At 41.9% G+C, this 16662-nt stretch overlaps 1 protein-coding gene across 6 annotated transcripts in view; it reads left to right on the top strand.

Moving 5' to 3' along the window:
* The window catches only part of LOC131888568 (beta-1,4-galactosyltransferase 4-like), a 20429-nt gene extending 4769 nt beyond the window's left edge, over positions 1-15660 (top strand). For 2 of the 6 annotated variants that reach the window (XR_009374124.1, XR_009374123.1), the window contains exons 5-6: positions 4444-4553; positions 4683-4823. Coding sequence is in view for 4 of the 6 variants with exons in the window: in XM_059237455.1 (XP_059093438.1) it covers positions 4683-4894; positions 15397-15586 (402 nt within the window). In the remaining 2 variants the exon portion in view is untranslated. Of the gene's footprint in view, positions 1-4443; positions 4554-4682; positions 4895-15396 lie in introns of those variants that run through there. The other 4 variants (XM_059237455.1, XM_059237454.1, XM_059237457.1 and 1 more) reach the window with 2 other exon arrangements.
* Positions 15661-16662: the final 1002 nt, after the last annotated feature.

Here is a 16662-nt window from a genome sequence, read left to right as displayed (position 1 = left end):
GCTTATTATATTTCTTGGCAATTGCTTTAAGCTATAACCGGAGCAATTTGCTGTCAAATTCGATGAAAATACAATCTTTTAAAACGAGATATCTTATAGTTTGCTCCATGGATTTGAATAAAATTTTAGTTGGAAACGCACCTAAGGTTACTTCCCACATCTATTGATTACGTTTTTAAAAATGCTATCTTTTTGCAGGTTTTAGTTGGATTAATATTCTGATCTGAGCTAGAATCCAAAATGATTTTTTACAAAAAAAATGTTCCTTTTGTTTCAATAACAACGAAAAATCATTATTATAAGTCTTGGCATTTGCAAAAAATCTTTATCAGTATTGTGAGTAACACCGTGTCCAGGAATTTTCCGAGATGCTGATCAATATGCCAAACATCGTTGGCGTCAAGTCCAACATCTTGCCGATGTCTTTTGGAAGCGATGGTCGCGTGAATACGTCACGAGTTTGGTGAGTCGGAGCAAGCGGCAAGAGAAGAGAAGGAATGTGTCTGTGAACGATCTGGTTCTCCTGGTCATGGAAAATACCATGCGCTCGCAGTGGCCCCTTGGGGGAATCATGGAAACATATCCGGTTGGGGATGGAAATGTCCGAACAGTGAAGATAAAGACCATCAAAGGCGAATATCGACGTCCAATAAGCCAGGTGGTAGTGCTCCGTCCAGCTTAAAGTCAATGGGATAATTTCACGTGTGTGATAAATGTCAAATGATCATTTGAAGGGCCGGTGTGGAAATTGCTTTCCTTTGATTTCTCCATATCTGTGCCAATTCTTCCATCTCCCTTCTTACTCGCACACCAACCAATTAGCACTTCATTTTTTTCTGTTGCCGAGCTCGAATTCAAATCGACAGTTTTCTAAACGCCTTCCATTTGAACCAATATCACCTATACGGTAGGTTTTAACCTATGCCATCTTTTACATATGTTTTAAGTTTTATAAGTTTTTATACTTTGATCCAATAGGAAACCGTTTACACCATCCACCGAGTTTTTTTTATTTAATCATCGGATCGCGATGCGTGGACGCGTTTTCAAGTTAGGCGTTTTATAATGCGTAAATAATGAGTTTGCATAGGGTTGTGTACGGTATGATTGATAAAGCGCCAACCCCTTTGCAATTGTCATTTCCAACGAAATAGTACAAGGAAAAGCACAGTTTCAGAATTTATTGGTGATCAACTTTGAAACATCACTTTTTCAAAACTCACTATCAGCGTTTTTTAGCACAATTTATTGAAACAAGATGATGATGAAACGTCACAGGTACGCGTCAAGTATACATTATACAGCTTTCTGTTTATCCCTATTTGGATGTCAGAGGTGTTTGTATTTATAACCTTATGGGATTTGAAAGTTTTTCTGAGAAAAATACTTCGTTAAACTCAGGGATCTTAGAGCGTATTCTTGTATTTCTGCGTTTGTTTGTCCACAGCAAGAGGATCTAGGAGGGAAATTAGAATGAAAAGGACTATACGTAAGGTTCCGTGTCGTAGAAAAAGTTAGTAAATTGATGTCGGTTAATTATTTTCTTCCCCAAATTCAACATTTCCTAATTTGTTGTTGCTAGCAACTGGTGTAGACTGTAACAAAATTGATTGGTTCCTTCAAGCAATCAGTGTTTTTCGACTTCAGATAGTGGTTTTGGGAAGCCCCTTGCAATCATTTATTGCTTCTGATTTAATTTGGTAAAATGCCGCTTGCTTACTCATTTACATAACACGCACAGGTAGACAGACTACTTTCAAGTGGAAAATATTCTTTAAGACTTGGTCTTTTTGAAGCTTGTCATTGCTCTCACTAGGGCAAAGAACATATCTCTAATTAAGTCATCGAAATGACTGATTATCAGTCACCCTAGAGTATTACTCGCGGCAAGAGTTTCACGAACAGGCTGAGCAGGCAGGACAGCAAGCATTGGCGGGAAAAACTTTGCCAACGTAGGCCAGCGGCGTAGCATTATTCGAGTGTGACAAGCTCTTAAGTTACTTTCCTCCGTTCTGGTGTGGTTTTTCTTCACGGGCTTATCTAACTGTTATAGGGAATGTAATCCCCAGTACTATTAAAATGAAAGCTTATATTTCGTCTATTTATTACCTTTCAATCTTTTTATGATGTTTGGCAGACCGAGCTAGTCCTTGAATATAGGGTTGATCTGGAATGCTACTTAAAAGTTTGTTCAAGTCTGACTTGAAAGATGCAACCGGATCAACAAGGCCTACGTATTCCCTACGAATATTAGAGGGCAGCAAATTAAACCATGAAGGAGCTCGAGAAAGAACAGATGTGGACTTCATTGTTCGAACTAGCCTGGAATCTCGAAGACTTGAAGGTGCTCTCAAAACGCACATTAAGCCTCTACGGTCACTAGAATTGACCCTATATCCTGGGTTGGGACAAAGCTCATGGATACTTTTGAAGATGTACAGTATCCCAATACCAGAGCTCTCTCATTCCTGTGATGTTCCTAGTGAAACATCTTTGGACTTGTTCGACCTTTTGCAAACCTGCCGAACTCATTGGAGCCCAAATAGGTGAAGGATATTCAAGATGTGGTTGGACAATCAACTTGTACAGAGTTAGCATTGTGATGCTATCTCTGGACTTAAACGTGCGATATATCCAACCACACATTCGAAAAGCTTTACCCACCTTCAACTGGATATGCTCATCAACTTTCTATTATTTTGGAGGACTACATCAAAATCTTTCATAGATGAGACCTGCTCAATATCTTTACCTCCATTATCTAAAAGTGGATTATTTAAAGGAGTTGACCCAAACGTCATTGAGCAGAATTTCATTCCGTTCTGGGCCATATTGCTCTTGGTAACCCAAGAGTAGATTATTTCTAGGTCCTTTGCCAGGCTAGAGAAGTTTTGGCCATTCCTACCAGAAACTAACTTTGTATTGTCAGCATAAGAAGAGAGACTGGCACTAATACTAAGCTTTTGAAACGGGGCAATAAATATTATAAAAAGGAGGGGCCCAAAGATGGAACCCTGGGGAACACCTGACTTGACATCATGAATGTCATTAAGGAATCCCTCGATTTTAACAATTTGCTTCCTATCCTGAATGAAGCTTCTTATCCAATTGAGAACCTTGCCTTGGATCCCAATGTCGTGAAGTCTATTCAACAAAAGGCCATGATCTACTTTATCAAAGGGTTTGGCAAAATCAAGATGGACAACATCAAGTGACTCGCGTTTTTCCACTCCCTCAATGACCTGCTCTAAATGCTCAATCAATTGGATAACCGTGCTACAATGTGCTGGGAACCCATGCTTGCCAGGAGGAAGGAAAAAATGAAACTATCCGAGCTAATCTCAGTGAAGATGGAAATTTGACCTGATCGAACATGAAACGCATCACGTGCGAGACAACAGGAGCAAGAACCAGTGGGCATCTCATCAGAAACTGAGATGTCACACCATCAGTGCCAGGAGAGCTCGAGAGTCTCAAGTCCTTGGTTGCCGCTAAAGCATCTTGATCTGTGACTACAAGATCATCCAAGTGCTCAAATTGACTAACCTTGTCAATTTCAACAATCTCAAGTCCTTGAATGTAAGATTGATCTGGAATCTTTGTCACAAATTTGTCCAAGTCTGACTTGAAAGATGTTACTGGATCAATAAGGCATACGCATTCCCTACGAATATTAGGGGGAAGCAAATTAAACAATGAAGGAGCCCGAGAAAGAAGAGGCGTGGACTTCATTGTTCAAACTAGCCTGGATTTTCGATGGCTTGGAGGTGCTCTCAATACGCACATTAAGCCTCTACGGTCACTACAATTGACCCTAAATCCTGGGTTGGGACAAAGCTCATGAACGCTTTTGAAAAGGTAAAGAATCAGAAGCCTTTCCCACCTTTTCTGTATACTATACAGTCCCAACCTTTCAAGTCTCTCCCAATATGAGGGCTCTCTTATACCCTCAGAGTTCTTGGTAAAGAACCTCGACCTTTTGCAAACCTAACAAACTCATTAGAGCCCAAATGGGTGTAGCATATTCAATGTGGCTGGGCAATCAAGCGACTTGTACAGACAGGGTCATGGTAGAGTGAAAGAAGCAAATCACAAGTAACGGCCTAAAATAAACCCCAGCCGCCAAGGGCTGTCCAAAGAGCCCATGACACGCTTCTTGCTCCAGGCAGTAGGAAGATAAGGGAATCACCTAAACCTTCAGAATCATCTCTTATTGTCATGAAGCGGGCCTCTCTAATGACGAACCTTAAAATGCCCTGCCCCCCAAAAAATGAACATTATTTATCAACCTTCAACAGAAAGACATTATTTTGTCTTCTTTTAGAAATGATGTGACCGTACGTTCGTTTTTTATTGAAAATATAATTATTCTTTGCTTTCTTGGCATCAGGTCGAATATCCACTAACGGTTTCGTATAACATGTGTTCTTTTATTCGCAATAGGTTAAGGTATGATGTTATCTCTTGAAGTATAACAACCAAACAGTTTCAGTTAATCTCTGGACGAATTAATGCATTGCACCACGATACAACCCATGGTTTATGCCCTAAAGGTAAATAAAACGCCCTGGTAGTTTCACTTAGCACAATGAAGTGATCACACCAAAAGAAGTAATGATTACAGACAATGATTTCAATAGTTCCAAGATCTATGCCTAAAACAAGGAATTTTGCCATTTCAGCCGAGACATATGAACTCCAATGACGACAATAATGGCCGCTTATTGTATTCAAAATATTTTGGAGGGGTATCGGCCATGAAACCAGCACAATACATTAAAATAAATGGGTATTCAAACCGATTTTTCGGCTGGGGAGGCGAAGACGATGACGTTCAAAAACGAATTACTAAAATTGGACTTGAATGGAGGCACGTCGATTTGAAAACTGGAAGGTAAGTTAAAAGCCTTATGGATAGGTTAACAGTTTCAAAATCATCTTACTTTTATCTATTATAGCACTAAGTAAACAATAAAACCTTTGGTTTGTCAGTTAGTCAATAGCTTCGAAACATTCCTTTGAAATGCCAATTATCGTAGATTTTTCTTGAAGATGTATTCATTAAAAAATATTTTTTATCACCATCAAGTTAGAATGATAAATAAATGGCGACAAATTGATTTCATTGGAAAAGAGTGCCCAAAGTAGTTTGATGATATCCCTGAAGAGGGCAAGTAAGGTTTGAAAACATTATCCATGAGAGAATGCAACTTTGTAACCGGTATTTTTGAAACCATCAAGTACCATAAAATTGGAAATAAGCTGTTTTGCGTTAAGAATTTGTTATTACTTTTCTTTTGATGGTCTTTATTGGTGTTTTTTTAAAATCGTGTTTGGCATTGACATCAAGTTTTGCAGGCCACTTCGCCACCCAGGTTTGTACTTCCAGATGGTTGGCCCAAAAAAGAACTGTCATTGCTCTCACTAGGCCAAGAACATATCTCTAATTAAGTCATCGAATTATCAGAACTCTCAGTTATGCACTGACATCAAATTTCATCAGTATCTATTTAGCAAATGCTTAGTTATTATACTTTGAAAGTTGCATTTTGCACTAAAATAGATCAAAACATGATATGAGCCTACTTTAGTTAATTGTAAAAAATATGATGTGCTTTTTGACGGCAGGAAATTAATGATATTCTTTCATTTTCATAAACATTTCCTTAAAACCTAAAATTAATTATTATTGGCACCTAAAATCTAGTCAGTACTTGAAATTTCCAACTATTTTTTCTTAAACTTGGAAAGGTGGACTAGCTAATCATGTGGTTAAAATTTTACAAGGATACCTCTGCCACTTTAACTTTCAAATTTGCCACTTTTTGCACGGATTATTTTCTACGTACCAAAAACTTTTTCATCAAATGGTAATAAAAATGTCTTAACCTTCGCAATCAAAAATAAATAAAATCACGGTTAACAATTATGATATCATAGTTGTTAATTGTTTACTTTAAGTAAGTTTTAAGTGATATTATGAATGATTTTTTGCTTATTCTGCATGCTTTTGAGAAATGGAACGTTTTCATTTGTTTTAAGACATTGAAAAAGCATATTATATTTTTTGGCAATTTCTATAAGTTATAACCAGAGCATTTTGCAGAAAAATTTGGTGCAAATTATAACTTTTGAAGGGTAATATATCCGAGTCTGTTCAATGGATTTTTCATATTAAATACTTATAAGAGCTACTTTTAATGATGGATACTTTTTCAAAGTTGGTCCTTCTGCTGTTTCAACAAGGAAAAACGCAACTAGAAATCTTGGCATTTGAGCATAATCTTTTTAAGTTTAGTGGGAACCACTGTGTCCGAGAAGATAGATGCAAACGCGGCTGGATTCTTTAAGACATCCTCCCAATTCACTTCAGTAAGGCATTGAAAAAACCTTGGTGTGTCTGTCTTTCTCCAATAAGGGAATAACTTGCCAACGGATTGTGGCAATAACTCATAGCTTGTGAACATGGCCTCAACGGCATAATGATCGGGTTTGGATGTCATATCTGATTTGTAACTTAGATATCTCTTTAGCCGCATTAACANCCCAGGCTTGATTCTTTAAGACATCCTCCCAATTCACTTCAGTAAGGCATTGAAAAAACCTTGTTGCGTCTGTCTTTCTCCAATAAGGGAATAACTTGCCAACAGATTGTGGCAATGACTCATAGCTTGTGAACATGGCCTCAACGGCATAATGATCGGGTTTGGATGTCATATCTGATTTGTAACTTAGATATCTCTTTAGCCGCATTAACACCCATTATTTAGGTACCCTCATGAACATTCCTGAGGAACTCATTGAGGCTGTCACATTGCTCATGTGGGTGGTTGGGGTGACGGTGCGCACAAAATAGTTCCTCTCACCTCAGACATGTTAAAGCCACCCTCATCAAACGTGAAATCGGCCATTGTTGTGTCCGACAGCATTTCCCCTGGCAGTCCCTCTCAACTAAACTAGAGAACTATGAAGGGAAAAGACTTCCTAAGTGTTATATAGAGGAATATAGAAAAGGTTCAAGACCAACGCTATTTTCATTATGAGGAAATTTGATCGGTACCAGGAGATAGGCTAAACTGCCTAGAGGCCAACAGGGTGAAGAAAGGCGGTTTGAACATCCAAACTGGTCAAGAATGTTGGGGAGAGGATTTGCAAAAAAAACCAGCCGCTCTATGAGAAAGATGGCCAAAAAGGATATGGATGTGAGTAAGACAACAATGCTGAGGGTAGTTAGTGCAAGAAGACCTAAACATGTTCTGTAGTTGATAAAGGGTTGTGATACTTGCTGGTTCATGAAGTAGAGTGTATTTCCCAATAAAACACAAATCAATATATAGTCAAACGCAAACGCATTCTTGTAATTAGCACATTTGCTACACCTCGCATCCAGTTTAACGCCATCTTATCAACCGACAATGTCCTTCATCACGAATCTTGCCTCTCTTCCCACTTCATAGGACAAGCAAAATGGCCCTTTCTTCGACAGTTGTAACATGTTTGTTGTAAGTCGTTATGATTGGGATTCCCCATGGTTGACCCATTGCGGACACATATTCCTTCGCCCAGAGTATGTCTCACACCCTGTGCCATCAAAGCCGTCTGGATAGCCTCGTCAAGTTTCCCATTTCTTCCGTTCAAGACAACAGCTTTCAGCTCGGTGCCCAAACCATGAATGAAACAATCTTTAACCAAAAGATCTCGATTTCCCTTGGGGAACTTTGGGTAACATTCCATCACAACGTCTCGACATCTTCTTGCACATTACATCACGGATTCGTCGTTTTCCATGACCAGGGACCAAAAGAATTTCTGAACCTCAGCCTCCCGGTACGTTTCTCCCATAGGTGCGACAATAGATTTGATTAGCTCAAAGCTCTTCAGGACTCGCTCCTCCAAANTCCAAATCTTCTATTACTGTCGACCCCACCTCTAGAAGCCCCGGAAATATTCTTGCTGCTTCCTCATCCATCCACCCATTGGCCTTTGCTACGCGATCAAAGTACTTCACGTAATCCACCAACTTGTCTTCAGACCTCTGTGGGACAGGCAATATCCACACACCGTTGCTTGAACTGCCCATTGCCATCATGGCTTTGCGTTCCCCCGAATCCGTCATTATTGAACTTTGGGCATGACTTTGATTGGACATTATTCAACCAGGCACCACCGCTGCCACCATGTGGTTGTTAAAGGGTTGTGATACTCGCTGGTTGCTGGTTCATGAAGTAGTGTATTTCCCAATCAAACACAAATCAATATATAGTCAAACGCCAAGGCATTCTTGTAATTAGCACATTTGCTACAGTTCCCAAATTAGCTACAACGCCGTCAGTTACTAAACCAGGCCGCCAAGGCCAAGAGGTTGATGAAGAACCGGGATCTCCTGAGGAGGCTCAGGTACGGCATGGTGCCAAACTTGGTGGGTTCAGATGAAAAGCTTTTTACAGCCCAGCAGGCTCTAAATGCTCAGAATGGCAGAACTCATGCTCAAACACAATCAAGCAATCTTTTTGTAGCTGACATGGTGCTCAGGACCCAGATGTCAGCCAACATCATGGCCGGGGCCGCCATTAGTACCATTGAGAAGCCCCCTCTGATCTTGTAAAAACTAACAACGAAGTGGAAACAAAATCCATCCTGGACGACGGTCTGAAGCCATGGGCATATGGCCCATACAATGACAAGCCAAAGACCTTCCGGCTGGACGGAGGAACTTCACATACTGACAAAGTCACTCAAGAGTGGCGCCAGATGAATATCCCAGCCTTCATTTTTAAAGAAGCTTGGCCCTGCAGCAACCCTGGACTAAATACTCTAGACTTTTCCCCGCGGTCGATCCTGGAGGCTAAGACATGTGCCAAGCCTCACAGGAGCCAGGACTATCTTAGGCGGGGCCATGACCAAGCTTAGGACGAAATTCCCAGGAGCAAATAGCGTGTGCTCTCCAAGATTTCAACAGCCGCCTTCAGGCTGGGGGCAAGGTCAAGGGAGGCCATTTTGATTAATCCGTGTAAAATTCAATAGAATGGACAAAACACAGGTATGTAGCCTATTAGATCACGTTTCTTTGTTGCTTCATGGCCATCATAAGCTGAAAAATGTCTATAACACTTAACTTGGGCCACCCTGTACAACAAAACACACTCAGGCCATTTGATAAGATCAGGATCAACAAAACGTGTTCTCAACAAAAGATGTGACTGAACTTGCTTTCATTTCATTTATTATGGCCTCGAAAATCTATATAAATTACCTGAGATATTCTGTTCCTTGCTTTTCCATTGTAATTCTTATGTTTTCGACCTTGTTTAGTTTCTTGTTTTTCTTTTTCGTGTTTGTCGTCTCCCTGAATTCTTACTTCCACGAGAAAACATTTTTTAACCATTGAGTAAAGATATGCATTTGAAATTTAGGCCCTTCTTCTGTGGGACAACCCTCTGCACCTCAATAGAAATCTGCTTTCAAGGTAACCAAGTAAGAGAGTAAATAATGACATTAATTTTCTAAAGACCACTGAGCATACGTGAACGCTCATGTTACACTAAGATGAACCTAGCTTTTAAATTGTTGGCCACTAAGCTATTTTAGGAATGATAAGATCATATGACAACCCAAGCTAATCAAATGGCCTTCATTATAATGTGACTACCCATGCATGTCTTACCCATGCATTTCCTTACAATCAATTCGTTATTGCCATATCTCTCTGAGGTCGAATCTTCGTTTTAATCAAGGTGTATGTTTGAATGAGGTGTGGATCTTAGTTGTTATTTCCGGATTGATGTTCCCTTCAACATGGCTATAGACAGAGTGACGTTTAATGAGCAAAAGGCAAACGAGCTGACCGACAGCATACATGACATGAGAATATCATATCTCCCTCCCCCTCCTTTTTATTACACACGGAGGATACAATAAGGAAATAAAATTTAAAGTAAAATTCCCGCTCTCAAAAAGTGAACCTGAGCAAAATGATGGGATAGGAGAGCACAGCATAGCTGAACGTGAAAAATAAAACAACGACCCATAACAACAAAAATCGTGAATCCCAAATGCAATTAAATGAATTGAACCCGATCGTTAAACCGAACGACACGTTTGGCACAGATTCTGTGGCTGCGGCGAAGATCACTGTCTTTGATTATTGGGTTGGAGATGGCCGTTGTTGACGGTGGTGACTGGGAATCTCGGGTTGAAGTGTCGCAATGGAGGAATCTTCGGTTTCGTCGGAAGCGTCCCCCCGGTGTATCCACCAAGTAAGAGCGCCCATATGGTAATCTTGATGACGACACCCCCTCTGGACCAATTTTTGTCTAAGGGCGATTGGAAAAGGACTGAATCGCCAGGTGAAAAGTGAGCAACCCCTGTGCCCCTCGCAGCCCGGATCAAAGTGGTTCGGGACCAGGAGCAAGCCTCAGCAAAACCTAGGGGGCTGTGGGGAAGGTCGTGCGTCCGGTAGAAGTCCACAAAGATGGCAAAGTCTGGACTGTAGCCGTCAGCTCTAGGTGTATTTCGCCAAGACAATAAAGCGGCGCGAAAAGTGGGGTCATTAAGGTCAAGTTTTCAACGGAAGTTTCATTGATTTGACAGCTACTTCGGCTAATCCGTTGCTTTTGGGATGATACGGGGATAACGTCTCGTGTTGAATGTGAAAGGAGCAACAAAACTCCCAAAACTGATGGCGGAATTGAGAACCATTGTCGCTCGTGATATGGGCTGGAAAACCATTCTCCCAGAACCAACCGAGGCGGGTGAGACACACTGCTGACGTAGTAGTTACCTTGAGACGGGCCACGAAAGGATAACCACTGTAGCAATCAATGAGAACCAGGAAAGATTGTCCACCTAAATCTAACAGGTCAATCAAGACCTTCTCCATTGGGTGTGTGGCAATTTCTGGAAAAACTGGCTCAGGAGCGAGGGCATGAAGACAAGATAGACATATGGGACAGCCAACCACTCAAAATCTAACGTCATTGGTCATTCCCGGCCAGAAGTAGAGTTGCCAAGCTAATTCACAGGTTTTTGTCATCCCAGAGTGAGACTCATGGAGAAGATCGAAGATCCTCTTCCTCGCAGAATGAGGGATGATGATGCGTGAACCAGATACCAATAAGTTATGTTTGATGCGCATGGAGTCAAAGACACCCTTGTATGGGTTCAAACGAACCGAAAGTTAACCTTTAGAGACAGTCTCGCAATTCAGAGTATTCAGACACGATGTTATCTCTAATTATGTTCATGGCTGGGTCTCCCGCGTCTATTGCTGCACAGACATCAACTTCTTGAGATGGATCAGCAAGGAAGAAAGTCGCCTGGCTCAGAGCGTCAGCAATGTAATGCAATTTTCCCGCTGACCATACCATAGCAAATGAATACATAAGGAGGCGTTCCCGCATCCGTTGAAGCTGATATTTCCCAAGGCACTGAGGGGTTTCTTGAAGATTCCAATGAGTGGACGGTGGTCCGTTATGATAGAAAAGGAAGGCATTCCATGCAAGTAAAAATCGCGCTTAGTTATTGCCCACACTATTACAGAGCATGCTAGTTCTATTGTAACGTAATTTGGCTGCGTAGGAGTGAGTGAGCAGGATCCATATTAAATCAGGCGAGGACGAGAAGTTGAATTGCGCTGGATGAGGGCATATCCCAGCCCATGAAGCCGTGACGCGTCTGTCAAGAGTATCGTTGCAAGTGTGGGGTCAAAAGGATGAACCACAGCTGAGGAACACATGAGTTCTTTAGTGAATGTAAACTCGTGTTCATGCACTTCAAGCCACACAAAAGCATTCTCTTTCTTCAAGAGTTCTCGTAGGTGAATTGTGGAGTGGGCGAGATCAGGTAAGAAATAAGCAAGTTGATTGGCTAAACCCAAAAATGATTTGAGATCAGACACGTTAGCAGGTCGTGGAAAGTTTTTGATGGAGGAGAGTTTTGAAGGATCCGGCTTTATACCCTCCAAAGTTGCTAGAAATCCTGCAAACTTAACTGCCTGACCAATCTCGAGCTTGGCTAAAGATAATTTAATGCCCGCAGTCCGGCAACAATCAAGGACTATGCGAATACGAGAAAAAAGAAGAACTCTGGTTGGCGCCTGGATGAGCATGTTCGTCGACAATTTTGAGGAGCCATGGTAAGTTAGCAATAGCTGCATCCGTTCAGATATTGAATTCGTCAGAACTCGAGTTCAGTCCCATTGGGGCTACACAATAATGATAACGGCCTGAGGGCAGGAGGAAAATTGGAAGATCAGCACTGGCATTGTCAAGAGGAACTTGATAGTACCCGCGTACCGAGTCTACCTTGGCAAACCAGCAAGAATCGGGTTTAATCTGTCGGATGAGGTCTGGAACGGACGAGAATGGATGTACGGGTCGTTTCACTGCTTTGATGAGGATGTGGTAATATGTGACAAGTCTCATTTTCTTGCCACCCGGTTTGCCAACGAAGTGGGCGGGTGAGCACCAAGGGGTTGGCCAGGTGACTTTTTCAAAAGCTCTCGCTGAAATTAATTCGTTAATTAATTCATCTGACATCTCTCTATAATGAATTGGAATAGGTCGAGCTGTAGCCACCTGGCATGGTATGTTGTTGGCTTTCAAATCGAGATCTATCCTCATTTTAGGCCCCTTTATGCAACCGAATGCTTTATCAAGGGATATAACCAGGACATCCTCGTAGTCAGCTTTTATCTGGTCAATACCATCTGGTATCACAATATTTCGGCAATCTTCAAATAGAGGCTCAGCATTGCCAAAGTTGACGTCCACGCAATCTGTAAAGATCTCATCCTCGCTACTGGAATCCTCGTTTTGAAGGCCCCCAAGCCCGCTAATAAAGTCATCCTGGGCATATGCTTGATGAATGACAGCGGGGAAAGCCTCTGGTAAAATGTCAAGTGCCACAAGATCATGCCAGCTTATGAGAGCTGGTCCGGCCAGATCGGTGGAAACAATGGCATTTATTGTGATTGTTGGTCCGTCGGGGGCAGATGCCGAAAAAGAGACAGAATTTGTTGTTAAGGACGGTTCCATTTGCAGCCAACAAACGAACGCGTGAAGTGGAAGGTGTTACACCTTTGGGAAGAGCTGAAGCTGGAAGAACAGTCCGTGAAGCACCTGTGTCAGCAATAGCAAGTAGGTATGTCGAAAGTCCGTGAGTAAAGTTGCACCGAAGTTTAATATCTGGAGTGTCTCTCGAGGACGTGATAGATGAGACCCGAGCCAACAATGGACTGTAGTGGCGAAAGGGGGTTGCATCGCGATGTGATGGTTTTGAATACCTCTCTGGTGCCCGTCCTTGAGAAGGGGACCATGGGCGAAGTGTTAAGTTGTAACGCTCTCCCCGGCAAACTCGAGCCAAGTGTCCCATCTTGTCACATTTTAAACAAGCGTCTCTCTCTTGCTGGGCACTGGTTTCAACGTTGGGAAGTTTGCCTGCATCCGTCACATTTCTCTTGAGTAATGGCGTCGACGAGGACTTGCGGAGATGCATATTGTTGTGTGTCCTTGGCAGATTCGAAGGCCTTACCGGTTTGGAGTATAACTGCGAGGCTAGGATTTTGTACGTCCAATAGCTTTATGAACAAATCTGGCTCCTCTGCAAGTGTATATGGTTTGAAACATGTTAAGGTCGTCAACAGTTAGCTTGTCAAGCGCTGCCTCATCGCCAATGTTTCGCAGCCTGTGATAAAAGTCAAGGAGCTTTTGTCCACGTTCCTTTTTTTGTTCAAACCAAAGGAGTCTTTGGCGAAAAATGGGATGGATTTCCAGAAAGCGCAATTCCAATGCTTCAAAGCATTCAGTTAGTGATGTTGCCGATTGAATGTTTCTGCGTAAGGTTATGGTAAGAGCTCCTTCTACCCGACTGAGAAAAAAGTCCTTTCCTTCATCCACGTCCAAGGTGGACATAATTGAAGTGGTGTGCAAAGCTTTGAATTTATTGATCCACTCTCTCCTTTCAGAGGGGGTAGACTCTTGCGACAGGAGTGGACTCACTGACCAATTTGAAATGAGCATGATAGTGATCGCCACCTTGTCCCGCTGATGATAGCATGCAACCAGCTTCTCCAAGGGAATCCATTAGTTCATCTAGTAGAGGTTTGTGCTCAAGCTCAGCCTGTGGCTCTGAGATCGCGATTTCGTCGACGATGTCAGCAATCTTCTCAATCCGAGTTTGAAGGCCATCAACAAGGTTATTCATGCGTACAAAGTCGGGCAATTCTCCAGATGCCAGGTCTTTAAGAAACCGCCGTTCCCTTGTAAAATGACCTTTGTGGGATTGTATAGACAAGCAAAGTGAGGCCGTCGACATCTTGGAGGCCATCCTCCTTGTCGCCTTCTCTTCCTCCTTGGGATTTGCGGTTGCCATGGGACAGGTAAAGTCAGAGCACTGGCAAGCAAGTGAACAAGTCAAAAGATTTGATGATTGGTCGATGTGGGCCTGAATCAAGGGGAGTGTAGCAGGGGGAGTAGAGAGGTCCGTTAACCGTTGTAGAGTTACCGTCAATACCAACTGAGCCATGTTATGTCTGGATTGATGTTCCCTTCAACATGGCTATAGACAGAGTGACGTTTAATGAGCAAAAGGCAAACGAGCTGACATGAGAATATCACATTAGTTTTTGTCTAACCATTTCTTTAAAGGACTCTATTTTGAGGTTATGTTAATGTTCTTGATTGCATTATTTTCTCACTATCAACGGTCGGCAAAACGCGTGTCATGGGCTGTTTGAGCAGTTTTGGGCAGGTGGGACTAGTTTGGGTTGATACTTGTTTTTTTCTCTTTTAGCAATACCAAGGTCTGATTTATAAATGTTATAGTCTCGAATCAAAACATCAACACCTGTGGAATTTAGTATAGGGGATGTTACTCCGCTCCCTCTTTGAAACGTAAACAAAAACAAACGCTAGCTCTGGAAGGCACAACAGGAAAGGCTGTGTACCACGGGTAAAGGGAGGGCTTTGCCGTTTGATCCCTTTCTCAAGCACGGTTATTGCAACAAAATAATGCTATAAAGGCACATATTGAAAACTTGTCGCCAAGGTGTTGTCCGCGCATTTAGGGGTCAATTTTGGCGAAACTGGGCCATTAAACGTGACAATATTAGTAGCAATTGACAGCGTAGATGAAAAGCTTATGTAGCTGAGCATGAGCGGGCCGAGCTTATTTGGCATAAAAGGAACAGTTTAGGAGATAACAACTCCTTGCTTCCGTTCGCAGTCCACATCTCTAGAAGTCTGTACGTAGACCCAAAAAACTTAAATGAAAAGTATATTTCAATCAATATTTCAATCATGCAGAATCTCTTCTTTTTGGCTGACAAGCTCAGTCTAGAAAATTTTGCTACGCATTGTAATGTGAATACTTTAATTGTTTTGCATCCTCTCATTTCAGGTATTTCACATTGGGCCATAAAAAAGCGATTCCCAACAGTAGAAGATTCGACTTACTGCGAAACATTGAGGAAATTATGTTGATTGATGGACTGAATTCAATTCAATTCACATTATTGTCAATGAAGAAAGAGAAGCTGTTTACTAATGTCACCGTTGCCTTGGCAGAAAATAGTTCAAATGCAAAATAAGTGTGTTGGCAGGGATTGTATTTTGCTGGCATATTGCCTTTCATTCCAATAATGATTTTTACAAAAGAAAGCCATTTTGTGGCCTTGACTTTTTCATTGTCAAATAAGAACCCCTTTGCCAAAGATTTACCTTACAATTTCCATAACAAAATCATGTGCCACTAGCGATTTGAGGAAAAGGCAGAATTTCAAAGATTTTGGATTTTTGTCTTCAAATTCGTAGCTCTCAAACTATAAACATTAATATTGAGTGATTAAAATAAAACAAAAGTAAATGAAACATTATTCCTCTTCCCATTCCCAAAATGCAAGTGAAGCATTTGAGCATTTTTCTTGAATGCCAATGCTTCTTTGACTTTGGTGACTTTGGTTTGTGTAATGACGCCCACTGGTGGACCAAGGGGCGGCAATCATGGACCCCTGAGAGGTGGGTTTGATGAACACCATTACGGCTCACAAGGGCCACTTTACCAGGGCTGTCAACAGTGCAGTTCAAGTTGTCACGTTTGAGGTTGTCGGTTGTACCTGACGTTGGTTAAGGAGTTCCTGAGTTTAGAACCAGTGTTCTGCCAAGATGGATGCCATGACAGATACATACGCGTACCTGTCAATTACCAAGTGCTTGTTGGTCGAACTCAAGAGCCCAGAGGAGAAATCCTGGTGGGAAAAGTGTTTAACTGCACCAACGGAGTTGTCAAAATTTCGATTTAGCAGATGCTTAGTTCCAAAACATGTCACCAATACACAAATACGCACGTTCTATGATGCCAGGAAAGAAGCCTATTCAGCTATTACGTATCTTCGCCACAAGCCACAAGCAAGCTGATGGTGGGATCATGGTCATTCTGGTGATGGCTAGTACCCGACTGGCTCCCACAAACCCATCTCGGTAGCCAAGTTGGAACTCAATGTTGCGTTGTTGGGAGCTTGCCTGGCCTCGACAATTGGGGAAATGCTTCGAGATAGGGTCAAGAGAAGAATTATCTGGACTGACTTGATGGTTGTACGTGGCTGGCTTTAAGGAACCGCGTTGTTCTTCAAACCTTTTGTATCCAATAGGGTGGGAGAAATTCAGA

Source organism: Tigriopus californicus, chromosome 10 (assembly GCF_007210705.1).
Source record: "Tigriopus californicus strain San Diego chromosome 10, Tcal_SD_v2.1, whole genome shotgun sequence".
Lineage (NCBI taxonomy): Eukaryota > Metazoa > Arthropoda > Copepoda > Harpacticoida > Harpacticidae > Tigriopus > Tigriopus californicus.
The sequence above is the reverse complement of the archived record's forward strand: the minus strand, read 5'-3'. Positions and strand labels throughout refer to the sequence as shown.